Raw genomic sequence first — 14,051 nt, 5'->3', positions numbered from 1 at the left:
TTCCTCTCTGAGGCAGCCGTGAGAAAATGTCTCAGGATCTATGTGATCACAACACTGTCTAGGCTGTACCAAAATCAAATACAGAGACACTTTAATTACTTTAACTTAGAAAGATGGAGTAGTTAAACATTAGACCCTGGAATGTCGTGGAGCCTCTGGGCAACATTGCAGAACCAGGAAAGCAGCTTGTTGGTCAAGGGCCCACTAAATGAAGCTTCTAACATTCTCATCTGAGGCAGAAGCCGCAGGAAAACAGCCATCTCTTTATAACAGGTACATTCCCTCCCATTCCTGTGAGAGTCTAGTGCTTTGCTCTGCAGTCTGTGTGCCCTGCGAATGTACAAAGCATACATCACATGCCTGCCCGGCTGGAGAAGGCAGCGCCTGGGACCGGTTTTATTCTCCTTGCAGAGTTCTTACTGCAGTTCATATACAGTGAGCCCCATGACTTGTTTATGATGCTTTTGAGGTGTTATCAGCACAATGGCTCTGGGCTCCAGAGCTTCAGACTGCCTGGGGTTGAGTCCTGGCCCTGCCACTTACTGTGGGACCCTGGGTTGGTTACTGAATCTCTGTGCCTCAGCTTTCACGTGTATGAAATGAAGATAATCACAGTTTCTACTTTATGGGGGTATGGGGGTTAAATGGATAAATATGTGTCAAGCACTTAGCAGAGTGCCTGGCACAATCTAAGTGCTCCATATTATTATTATTATTAATATGTTGGTGAAAAGACCATTCCCTAAAGAAACTAGCTCCCCACCCATTTATCTATCCAGGCATCTGGAGAATCTGTTTGTTGCGTGTGGTGATTGGGATCAAGGAAGTGGCCCATTCTTAATATTCCCAGGCCAGAGACTATAAAGCAGTGGTTCTCACAGTTTGGTTTGCGTGGGTCTGAATGCCCTGGAGGGCGGGTTAGAGCACTGACTGCTGTGCCCCCCTCCCAGAGCTTCCGATCCAGTCCTTCTGGAGAGGGGCAGAGAATTTACATTTTTTACAAGTTCCCAGATGCTGCTGTTGCTGCTTCTCTGGGAATCCCACTTTAAGAGCCACTGCTCTAGGACAGCAGTTTCCAGTAGAAGTATGATGTAAGCAACATAGGCCATTTAAAATTTTCTAGTAGTAACATTAAAAAAGTAAAAAGAAATGGGTGAAGTTAATTTTAATGTTATATTTTATTTAACTCAACATGTCAAATATTATCATTTCAACACACAATTGACATAAAAATCTATTGAGACAGTTTACATTCCTTTTCTGTAGCAAGCCTTTGAAATCCAGGATGTATTTTACTCTCCCAGGACATTCTGGTTCAGACCAGCCGCATTCAAATCTGACTTTGCAAGAAAATGACCCGAGGAAGTTTCTTTTTTCTGGCCTCCATCTCCCCCCCGCCCCATACCAACTGGCATTCTCTATTTTTATGTTTTTTATATATCATGGGAAAACTTTGCATAAATGACCTTGAAAAAAATTGTTAAAATCATTATTTTAAATTTTTTCTTATGTATTTCCTCTGGCTCTCTGAATTCTTTTCAAGAAAAGTGATATGGCACCTGAGAACAGGAAAGGCACTCTAAGAGCAGTAATAGGTTTCAGAGAAACAAAAGTGAAACTTTATTACTGTCTACATAGTGAAACAGGAGGGAAAACGGAGATTGGTAAATCAGAAAGCAACTGGCATTTCAATATACTGTTTTAACTTTTTATAGTTTATATGATTGCATGAGAAATATAAACATATACATATCTTTTTTAAACTCCAAGTTTGGTAGTTGATCAGATTGTGGTACATATTAAACTTCTCTGAATTGTATTAATTAGAAATACTGAAACAAATGTATGTGCAGGAATTTGCACTATTCAGGTGTATTTTTCATAAAGAATATTTCTCTTTTTTACAAACTAATAGATTTTCTGACTAGCATTAATGCATATTAAGATCTTTGCATAAGTAAGTTCAGTTTGATGGTAACTATAGTTGTGGATTATTAATTTTACACTGGAGATGTGTATAGATGATATATTGGTGATAAATGGTGAAATGCTTTTCTTTGGGATTGACATCTTTCCTAATAAGTTTTTGACCATGGAACATATATCTAAACTGAGGTGAGAGATCAATCTGAGATTTCATAAATAAAATTTCAGTCAACAGTTTCCTTGATCTTTATTTTTCTCTAGGATATATGTAAAACTTAGTTGATGTATATGTATATTTGTAATGTTATTACTGAAAACTGAGGTGTTAATTATAGGGAAAAAATTTCAAACAATACCTAAGCTATTAAAATGTTGCACCAATATCAGGACTTGTATTTCTGGCTTTCTTCATTTTCTATTGATTATTTATATGCATGGGACATGTATGTGTGGATTTGAATAGTTAGGCCCCAGTAATTGGTCTGTTCTAAGAAGAATTGTAGTGATAATAGGAATTAGAAACCAGGTTCTTCCCCAAGAAGTCAGAGATCGTTGTACCTTTCTTATGGACTTAAAGCTCTCGAGATCAAGCTATGTTAGAGATAGACCATCAAGCATGGTGACCAAGCGTGATGAGAAGGAAATAGGAGGTCCGTTGGCCCCAAACATGTCAACTCACTCACAGCATCAAAGGCTTCTCGGGTTAACCCAGGGGGTCTGCAACTTTGAGGGATGGAGTTTCAAGTTGCTGAACTGTGGGCCTGTCATTTAGGAGGAGGTGACAATATATTGTTTCTTAGAGGAAAAGTTCCTTAACTATTTAAGTTAAGCAGTTAAGATTCAGATTAAATGGATCTGGCTGTCCCGATATAGTTCATAGCAGAGAACAGAATCCCAGAAGAATAGGGGCACAGCACAGTTTCATTTTCCTAGGGGCGAGGGAGTCAGAGGAAAGGTAATGGGCATGTGATGCCATGCCAGGGCGAGGTGTGCTTCTGAATATTCTGGAAGGGCTAGTGCCAATCTGAGGTGTGGACACTCAGGAAGGGCCTTTGACACTGAAGGTCAACCTTGTCCCTGTTGTTTCTCCTTATCAATAGAACCCAATTTAACTATCTAGCCACTTAAATTCTTAATTCTTAAGGCAAATCAGATTTATTTTCTATTTATATTGAAATCTTTCATTTAGTTTCCATAACTGGAGCTGTAGCTGATTTCCCAATCTCTCTGTTACATACCAGCCAGTGGAAAACCTTGATGTGCAAAGGCCATAGGAATCCAGCTGGAAGGAATTGCCTGTAGAGATAGCACACAGGGGGGAAAAAAAAGAGTAAAATGGACAAAGAAGAGCTCCCTACAAATTATTTTTATCTTATCTTCCCATCTGAGAAACCTGTAATAGCCCCATTCTACTCTCACAGCCAGCCTTTTCCTTCCACAAAAAAAGTAATATTGGAATCAATCTTACTGGCATCACAACCAAAGAAGAGTCTTCCTTGACTTAGACGCCAAAGCAATGAGAAAGGGAGTTGCCAAGGAAATATATATATTCCTATGAATCTAGCTCACCATTCAGTTACTGCCACTTACTCAGATCTCAGAAATTTTCTGTCCTCTGTGGAATTCCTCCCTGATTTCTCTATAGATTGTAACACTCCAGCTTTAGAAAATGCTGCACACCCAAATCCTAGACATCAAAGCAAAACAAAAACAAAACGCTTTTTCTATCAGATTTCACACATCTCTAATGGCAGGAGTAGATGTGTCCAGAAGATGTAGCTAATCCAGTCTAATGAGAGGAATTGTGGCTCAGATCCATCTTAACAAATTGCCCCAAGTGCTGCTGTCTCCTTTGAGCCTTCCTCACTCCATAGCTACAGCCTGTGTCTCTTTCTCTGTCTTCCCCATCCTCATTCTCTCACACACGTACATACACTGTCACATGTAGAAAAATCTATGTATATGCAGTGTATGTTTACATAATGCCAGAACTTCCATTTGAATAAGAAAATCAACCATTCAAATGTCTTCAGATATCATGCTTATAGACTATCTTGCAGGCATTATGATGACTGATCAAAGGTTTCACATCTATGGCTTGTAAACAAAAACACCTGATTATTTGTCCTTATACTTCACATACCGTCTCTAGTCACTGTTATGGATAATCAGAAAATAATCCTAATGTCTTTTACTAGTAACTCTCAGGGGCAAGAATAATGAGAATGAAATTCAGACATTATTTGCCAGCTAGCATTATTTACTTTCTCCCTTATGCCAAGGCAGAGGATATAGAATTTACCATTGGGAAGAGTTATTTAAATGGAAGGTGTATCCAGTGGGATGGGCACTCTTTGCAGAGTATATGGGAAGGAGCTGTCTTACTGGGGGTTGAGTATGCAGTGTCTCCCCTGCCACCGTGCCCAAATGCATGTATCAGTGGCAATGTCATTTGGAAACTTGTAAAAATAAAATTGTACTGTTCCTAATATTTAATAATATAGTAGATAATAGTATATGGACTCCTATTTGAGTGGTAATAGAGTTAAGATTACATATTGCCAAGCTGTCATCCTAAATCAACAAAAGGTAATGGATCTGAATTTATGCTTTATTTAAGACCTAGGCTTAAAAGAAAACGGTGGGGAGAAATCAGAGAATTTTTGCAAGTTATCCCTGAAATGTATCAATTCTAGATACACTCTTTGTAGCCAAAGTCAAAAAGGATATAAGAAAGAGTTTCAGTGGTTCTTGATTGACAAAAAGCATTAAACATGCAAATAGGTAATATATTGATATCTCGGCCTGTCTAGCTGCTAACTTCTGAACCAATCTGTTTGCCCATTGTAAGTCATTTATGCTCTATTTCAAAAAGAGATTGAAACTATTAAAGACTTAAGGTGTAGGTTCTATAATAATGGTAAAAGATTTAGACCAGATGAGAAGAAGAAAAACACCACAGCTTGATATTAAGAATACAGATCTTCTCATAGTGGGCTACTTTTCAAAGAAGATTGGACACCAAAAGCCAAAAACCTAAAGAATTTAGGAAAACAGAAGGGTTATGGGCAGTTTTAAGAGTACATTTGAGACTACAGATCATGAATTTATGGTCATTAAAAATATGATACAGGTATATATGTGTTGATCTGGAAGAATGTTCATATATTGATAAGTGAAAACACAAGTTTAAAAACTATTATGTGTTTCTTATGTTTTAATCTGGAGCCATTTCTCTTGTTTCTTCCTGGAGTGTTTTGGTGTAGTTACATACATGCAGGAAAGACTCAATCAATGTTTGCTATATTGACTAGAGACTAATAAAAACATTGAAACAGTAAAGATTGTGATGACAATGCTTAGTTAAAATAGGTACACTTTTCCTCCTCTCACCGCTTTTGACCACCTTTCTTTTACATGATAAGAAACACAGTTTAGGTGCATACCCATCTGTGTTTGTCATTTTCCATGTTGGTACAGTATGAATAAAATATTTTACATTGTTGTCTGGAGTTATCATAACATGCTTTTAGAGCATATCTAAGACAAGTGCTTAGCTTGAAAGTATTTTTATATTCTAAATTGGTATTTATGATTATGGCTGAATGAAATTGTTTACTATAGTGGAAGAGAGCATAAAAATAACACATTGAGAAATCAATTTTAAAACTTTAAAGGTAATCATTTTTTTTTTTCCCTTCTTGGTAGGGCTTATTCCACTAGAAGCAAGATGGCTGAGCTCAATACTCATGTGAATGTCAAGGAAAAGGTAAGATATAGTTATATATTGGCTTGCAGTATCCAAACTGGATACTGTAGTCTCTAGCTAGTAAAAACTCAATTATAATGGAAGAAGGGAAAAATGGTTTGGGAGAATACATAGTAAGCTTGACACACGAGAAAACCATTCCACAGAATCATAAGTAGCATTTACTAAATGGGTGTTCCGCATATTATATTCATTTTCTCATTTAGTCTTGACTATAACGCCATGTAGTTATTTTCATTTTACAGAGGATGGAATTGAGACACAGAGAAGGTAAGTACTTTGCCTGAGGTCACATAGCTAGGAAGCAACAGAGCTGGGATTTGAAGCCATCAGTGCTGTTCTACAGTTCATACCCTTAACCACCATGCTGGGTTCCATCTAAGAGCGGGGGTATTATGCTACATCTCCAGAAACAGCCTCGTAGAGATATCCAAAGCGTTCCCTAGTGGTCGTGCTGGGTAGCCTTTACAGTTTCTTTCGACGCTGAGGGTTCATGACTCTGAAAATCCCCCCTCCTCATTATTTGTTGGAGGCTGATTGTACTTCAGAGCCCTTCCAAGTCTCGTCCTCCCCTGTGAATTTTCTCCACTTAGGGTCACAACCCCTCCCTTGCCATATATGCTCCCTTGCACTGTTAGCTCTTAAATGATCATACACTGTAGATCCCATGAGACCAGGGAGTTAAATTTGTCCAAACCACTCGTCTGGCACCAGGGGAGCTGAGGCCCTAGAAGGGGTTTGTCCATGGTCGCACAGCAGAGCCTCACCTGGAACTCACTCCAGCCTTCCCCAGGGCCACCTCCCACCTCCATTAGGCTAACTGCTTGAGGGCTGGAGTTTGTCTTTCATCTCTTTGTATTCCCACAGTGCCTAAAACCCTGAGTGAAGGATGAGAGAAGTAACATTACTGGAACCCTCAGTAATTTTTCTTTCCTTTAGCCAAGATGTATCAGACTCCTGTTTTGTCCCAAACACTGTTCTGGATGCTGACGATGCGGCACTGAGCGTGTAGATGAGCTTCCTGCTCCCGTGGAGCTTGTTTTTTAAGGCAGGGAAACAGAAAGTAAACACAAGAACGTATAAATGAACACGATCATTTCATATAGTGATGTCTACGATGAGGAAAATACAGCAGGGCGGCACGGGCAGGTGGCTACTTTAGATGGGGTTGGTCAGGGCAGCCCTCTCAGAGGAGGTGATATTTGAGCTGAGATAGAGAAAACAGGAAAGAAACACCATGCAGTGATCCAAGGACAGAGCATTCCAGGTAGATAAGCAGAAGCAGGTGCCTGAGGAAGACTAAAGTTCATCGTGTTTGAAGAGCAAGTGGTTGAGTGGCCGGTGTGGCCAGAGTGTGGTAGGCAGAGGGATGGTGATGGGAGATGAGGGCAGAGAGTATGCCAGCCGCCAGAATTGGTAGAATACTGACTCTTCACCTGTTTCCTCAACCTCCACAGCATCCAGGGGTGGAAGCCAGGGTTTCACAAAGTTAGATGAAAAAAAAAAATGAATTTTCATCTTTACTCATATCTAAATGAAATTTAGCATTTCCTTCCATCATGAATATAGGCAAGGGAGAAAAGCAACCCATAGGAGTAGCGGGAGTACCTGTGACTTTCACAACTAGAAATCACAGGTGTCTTCATATCAAATTACATTTGTTGCAGATATCCTGAAAAGCTGTTTGTTCATCACTACTTCACAATTACTGTAATTACAGAACCTGCCGCTATATTGTGTTATTTGATGTTGACAGAGAAGCACGTACGTTACTGTAGCATAAAATTTTTTATTAATATTTTAATGTTATTTCAATATGAGTGGTTTCCTCTGTAATCATGTATGTTTTATTTAAACGTTATTCTGAGAGAGACCCCCGAGGCTTCACCAGACTGCCAAAGGGGGTCTGTGCCCCAAAAGGTTTAGAAGCTGAGACAGAAACATGTAGGGTTTTATTCAAAGGGCAAAAGAAGCCGTTGAAAGGAATTAAGCAGGAACATGGCTTGGTATGGTATATTTTTAAAACCTCCCCCAGCTTTGCCAGCTGCTGTACTACTTATTTTATAGATCTTCATATTAAATAACTTTTCTGTTTGATGAAGACACAGAGGCTTGAGATAAAGTGATTTGGTCAAAGTCAGACTCTCAGGGAATATGAAAGAGCAAGGATTCAAACTCAGCTCTGTCTGGTTCTAAAGCTCACGCTCTTTCCACTGTATTACTGCTTCCAGAGTTTTCCACCAAAATAACCCCAGGGCTCAGAAGAACAAACTTGCTACTCTGGGACATGGTCAAAACCAACTTCCACATATAATTTCTTTGGAGTCTTCTGTGTGATCTTAAAAATGGATGCAATTTTTTTTTTTTTAACTTTGGGTTTATTTATTTAATTATTTATTTATCTATGGCTGTATTGGGTCTTCGTTTCTGTGCGAGGGCTTTCTCTAGTTGCGGCAAGTGGGGGCCACTCTTCATCGCGGTGCGCGGGCCTCTCATTATCGTGGCCTCTCTTGTTGCGGAGCACAGGCTCCAGACGCGCAGGCTCAGTAATTGTGGCTCACGGGCCTAGTTGCTCCGTGGCATGTGGGATCTTCCCAGACCAGGGCTCGAACCCGCGTCCCCTGCATTAGCAGGCAGATTCTCAACCACTGCGCCACCAGGGAAGCCCTGGATGCAATTTTTTTATCCATTGTATTCCGTAATATATTCCATATATTATATTAATACAGAATTGTTTTCACTTATTGACCATTGAGCAAACAGTAGCAGAAGTCTGGGCCCTTTTACATTGTGGCTTCATATTCTCTGTGACTCACAGTCATACACTCAGGTGAGACCATGTGTTCCCAGTTTGAGAAGCTGGGTCCGGCACCACAGTGCTGACCAAATATTGGCCCCTTTCCAAATATCTGTTGATGGATGGGTTGAACAGCTGCTAAAGTTGGGTTATGGGAAGGAAAAGCACTTGAAAGAATCAGAGTCATAGTAATTGATTCCCTGCAAAACATGGCCAGTGGACAGACCAGTATGGTAGGCTCTGCAGATAGAGTGTCTTATTCAAAACAGAGGTGGCCTAGAGCCAAAATGGGGAAGGAGGCCGATCCGTGATCTCACAGACCACAGAGGTTCAGGGTGAATGCTCCGTGCATGGGCTCAGGCGACACATTCATCCGCTTGTCCTGACCAGTGTCACATACACGTAGGGAGAGTAACAGGAGATGGTGTTTCTGCCATTGCACTTCAGTAACTTATCAAAATGTTGGCATCGTTTTGAAAGAGGGTGATGTTTAAGTTGTAAATATTATCCATCTGCATGACAATGGAAGTAAAGCTCCTCTAACTCAGTTAGTAAATTCCATCTTCCCGTATCAAAAGGTTAATAGATTTCTCAGCTCAATAAAATAAATCATAATAAGCAACGGAAAACTCTGATCATTTGTAATTTTGCATTGATTTATTTTCGTACTTTTATTTCCTTTAGTGATTAGCTTTTATGGCCTTTTTATGATTAGTTTGTTTCCCAATCTGTCACACAGCAATGACATTTTAGTTCTGAAAATTAAGAATAATAACTGTTATGTCTTAAGTTATAAGTTATAAGCTTTTAGAGATGTGAGAACAGATCCGTGTGGTGTTTTTATACACTAGCCAGTCAAGCACTGTGGGAAATTAAATACTTAGTAAAAGTCTTGCAGTGAAGTGAGTTCATCAGTTATCTCTAGTGGGTCCACTATTGGATGAATTGGAAAGGAAGAGGTGCTTTGGTGAGAGAATCATTTCTGTCCTCATGCAGCCTAACTTAAGGTCTCATATCCAAGACAACTGAAATTGACAGTTGATACTCTTTGTGCCTCTTTTAAAGTATCTCTATATTATTGGACTAATTAAAGGATTTAAATTGGAAATATACTTGAAGTCAAAGTTTGATCTCCTTAGGAGTGTGACATCCATCCTCTGTGTGAGCTCACCCTGTTTACATTTCCACCTTTATCAGTAGCCACTTCTCTACTCTCCCTTCAACACAGCCAACCTGACCATGAATGTTTCTGCTTCCAGGCCTTTGCAAAGGTAGTTTCCTCTCTCTGGGACATCCTCCACGGGGACCCGACCCTCACTCACCTCCCTTTTAGGAAGCCTTTCAGATGGCTCCTTTCTCTGCCCTCCTGCCCCTCCTGAATTATTGGCCCTTCCTCTGTTCTCCTTTGTGCTTCAGTGAGGCTCTCTGCCTTCTGCCTCCATACCATGATGGTTAGTGGTCTGTCTCCCCAAGGGAGATTGTGTGCTCCTTGGGGGCAGGCACTGGGCCTTTCTCATCTTCGTACTCTTGGGTTTGACACCTAGTTGACCCCAGTTCGAGTTAGATAAATGAATGGATAACGAATGAATGAGCATGCCTGCTTGAATTGTTACGTTCTTTAGGGACAAATTTCCCATTCACGATATTTTGCAAAACCTCAAGCCTTCTTGAAAACTGAAATGTAGGTTAATGGAAGTGTCATCTCATTTTAGTACTCTCTTTGCTATTAAATAAAGCAAGTTTTAAATTGCTTCTAAAAACAAGCTTAGGTTACTTAGGTTGACTACCTGTGGTTCTGCAGAAAAGCATCTTTATGAGATGGTTATCAAATACTGGTGGTCTCAGGTAGGTTTTGCCAATAACAGATGAGGTCCTTTGGTGAGTAACCAGTCATATCCCACTGTACCCCCTCCAAAAAAAAGAGAAAAAAATCTCCATATCTCATTTTATTAAGGAAAGATACCAGAACAAAATCTTCAGGCTAATCAGGGATCCTATATTTAGGGCCAATTCAATTTCTACAGCTCTTTTCTAAGTAATGTGTTTTTTTTAAAAGAAATTTAACACTAGAACCTCATAGATGAGTTAAGGATAGGGCTCAGTAGTGACTATTACATTATTCTCATGTGAAGCACTAGGGTACCAAGCTAAATTGACTTATAAAGTTTTAGATGTAATTCTCAACTGAGTAAGAAAGGATTATTGGAACTGGCATGCACAAAATAACATTTTCAGTCAGATATTTTCATGCATTATTATAAATCAGTGTAAATAGAATACAATTCAGCAGTACAATTTGGTGATGGAAAGCCAAGGGGATCCTTGTTTGTAAAACGGGATTACAAATGGAGTTACAAAATAATATTTGCTGAATGTCTAGTTATGGTCTGATAACTAATTCCAACAAAAAGTGATCCTTAAGCCACTGTAGGGAACCAAGTATGCTTGGGAAGTGATTTCCAGCAAGGTAAATTCATGGAAGGAGCTTGGAGTTTGGAGACAGTAGCAGAGATAAGTAGCTCCCTGATTACTAGTTGAGCAGCCTAGAGCAAGTCACTTAACTTTTCTGGGCCTCAGTTTTCTAATCTGTAGATTGGACATGAAAACAAAACCTATCTGACAAAATCATCAAATACAGTAATAAAAGTAGAGCTGCTTTATGAGCTCTTAATCCTATAAACTATAAAGGATCTGGGGGAGCTCATCTGTGTATTTTACAATTAAAAAATGGAAAAGGAGCCCGAGTTAATGTTTTTGTTAGTAACTCAAAACATAAATTCACATAGAACTGAGATTAGAAAGAAAACACAATAAAAAGCCCACATGAGAAAAAGAACATAAAACTGGACTTGACTTTCTCAAACTTTTATAGCTATTGCTGAGCCTCACAAAAAATAAGTGGGATTAGAAAATATGATGATATGGAAATGGGGACTCACTTAGTCTATAATATCCTCGCTGCAATGTGCCACTTATTATGAATAGCTTTTTGAGCTGTTAAAGTTATGGAGGTAAATTGGGTTGTAAACAATAATCATATAGACTCATTAAAATGGAGGAGGAGGACTAGACAGGGGGAGAGGAGCCTTTTGTCCACAGTGGGAACAGGGAGGGGCCATCTCAACATTTGTGCAGGTGACTGACATAGACTCTGTGTCCTGGAGCCTGTCCTCAACAGGTGGACAGATGTCCCATTTTATTTTATTTTTTCCTGTAACTGTCTTGACTTATGTTTTATAAAGTACCGAAATATGGTTCAAATCTTTATGTGGGGGAGTACTGTCAGAAAAACCCAAGAGTTTGATGAAAGAGATTTTTAACAGGATCAGAGAAAGTACAAAAGAAACCCATCATCAAGCATCTTTAAAATATTAACTCCAAAAAAAAAAAAAAAAAATATTAACTCCATTTAATAGTGAACTCATTTTATGGGATGTGGGACAAGTTTTAATGATATGCAGTTGTTTTTAAAGGCCAAACCATGCAAGCTTTGGAGCGAATCTGAATTTCATAATTCTGTACGAGTGTTTAGGTCAGTTTAGCCCAGCCCTTGGATTCAAACAGCAAAAACACAAACCATACACACAGCTTTTAGGTTTCACCATGAATAGGTTCTTGTCATCATTTTCTCATAGGAAAGGGTCATTAAATTTCCCTTTCAAAGAACGGAGAAACATTGACAATAGTTATTGCCTAATGCTTATGTACAGAACTGCTGTTATTGTTGCTTGGCAACTAGAAGAGATCTGACAAGGAGTCTAAAGGAACTGAATGAATAAATGGAAATGTCAGCATCAGTTTCTGCAGATAAGAAGAAATTTACTATTGTAGGGATTAGCATCACATTGTTTTTCTTCCCAAGCTACACAATCGGAATTCACAGTGTTTCTGTTCTGCTTCTCCTGCCCTCCCGCCCCGCCCCCACCCCCACCCCCCCCCACCCCCGCTTCCACCCTTTCATCATAGCCCCTTTTGCACTCTGGCTGAGAGTTACATACAAGGTAGAGGGTTAATGCTAAACAATACAAGAGCATGTCAAAATCAAAACCTTTGGCGGCAGGAAAAAAGTTACCTCTGTTGGCAATCCCTTGGAATTTATGTGTACTTTACCAATATTCTAGTTATTTTTCACAATGATCCTTCACATTAAATTATCCAATTTTTACAAATTTTTTAAAAAATGATAAAGCTGCAATGGTTTCTTCTCTTCTGACCTTGAGCATTAAAAATCTGTCCAGATGGATTAGATAGGTAGTTAGGTAGATTGATTGAGTCACCACTTAACAGTATGCTGCTTGTATTATTATTATTATTATTAAAACCACTTTTTCTCTGTGATTTATCCACAACTTGATTACAAGCTCCTTATAAGCACAAATGGATTTTTATTTTATTTGTGTACTCAATAGCTCCTATCATAGTAATATCATAGAATTTATGCCCCCAAAATACTCAGTCAAATAACTGAGCCAAGATTCTATAACGGTGATTCTCAGCCAGTAGGAAGAAAGGAGGAGGAAGTGAGCGTGCCTCCGTGGGTCGGGACAAGCATTAGAATGTCAGTAGGGAAAAGACGGGAGTAATTAGAAAATGCATATTTGTGTTCTTTTGAGTCTCCAGGAACAGAGGCCAAGGTGGGATTAGATGATTAAGAGGTGCCTTGGGGGTGGGAAGCAGTGGAGGCAGGTGCTTGTGTAAAAGAGAAAGGGGAGGAAGGATGTGCAGGCAGGGAGAGTCTACAGACTGCCAAGCATGCAGGTCTGCCATAGTTGAAAGAAGAAGGAGAAGGAAAAAAATTGGGTAAGAAGAGTCTCCCTGGGCAGTGCAGTTCTAAGAAGGTTCGTGCAGGTCAGTGGGGGGTCTTCATTCCCCGGCTGGGGAACTCCCATATCCCTCAGAAATGAGCTTTCACTAGCACCCCCTACCTGAGCCATTGACTGGGTACATCCTGGGTGGAGTGTGGCTTGGGTGGACCCAGAGGGGCGGTAGCTAGGCTGTCAGTCAACTCTGTTTCCCACAGAGGGAGATTTCTGTGCCACCACAATATTTGAGAGTATAACAAAATTTTACGTTTAAAAAGGAAATTGAAATGTCTATTTTGGAATTCAATCATATAAGAGAAAAGCATGAGATTTTTAAAATTTTTAATAAAACTTTCAAGAACCTCTGTTAATTAATAAATTAAAATACAAACTCTAGAATTTCCCTTCCCTTAGCAAGATGAGCCATACTGCCACAAGTATAGGGGGTCGTCTTAACTTCTAGGGCAAAGGATAATTTAGGAGTCTTATTTTCTATCAGAAGTGTACTCTCTAACCACATTTAAGGAAACAAAGGGACACATTAATTTTACTGAAAAACTGTGTGTCCTTTGGTACAATGTGGAACCTCACCGGGCTTCAGTTTCCTTATCTGCCAAATGCGGGGTCTCCTTTATGTAGAGGATCTCCAGAATCCTTTCCAGCTCTAATATTGGATGAATCCATGGTCTTTTCCACCTCACAGGCCCCATAAAAGACTGAAAAGGGGACTGTACCACGGATCAGAGAACCTGGGGGC

At 39.6% G+C, this 14,051-nt stretch overlaps 1 protein-coding gene across 5 annotated transcripts in view; it reads left to right on the top strand.

Annotated features, from left to right (window-relative positions):
* The window catches only part of SPATS2L (spermatogenesis associated serine rich 2 like), a 166,270-nt gene that overhangs the window by 76,008 nt on the left and 76,211 nt on the right, over nucleotides 1-14,051 (top strand). For all 5 annotated transcript variants that reach the window (XM_068544694.1, XM_068544697.1, XM_068544693.1 and 2 more), the window contains one exon: nucleotides 5,635-5,695. In XM_068544694.1, coding sequence (XP_068400795.1) covers nucleotides 5,657-5,695 — 39 coding nt within the window. In that variant the 5' untranslated portion in view covers nucleotides 5,635-5,656. The remainder of the gene's footprint in view (nucleotides 1-5,634; nucleotides 5,696-14,051) is intronic.

Source organism: Eschrichtius robustus, chromosome 5, assembly GCF_028021215.1.
Source record: "Eschrichtius robustus isolate mEscRob2 chromosome 5, mEscRob2.pri, whole genome shotgun sequence".
In the NCBI taxonomy this organism is placed as follows: Eukaryota; Metazoa; Chordata; class Mammalia; order Artiodactyla; family Eschrichtiidae; genus Eschrichtius; species Eschrichtius robustus.
This window is presented reverse-complemented; position numbering and strand designations above follow the sequence as displayed.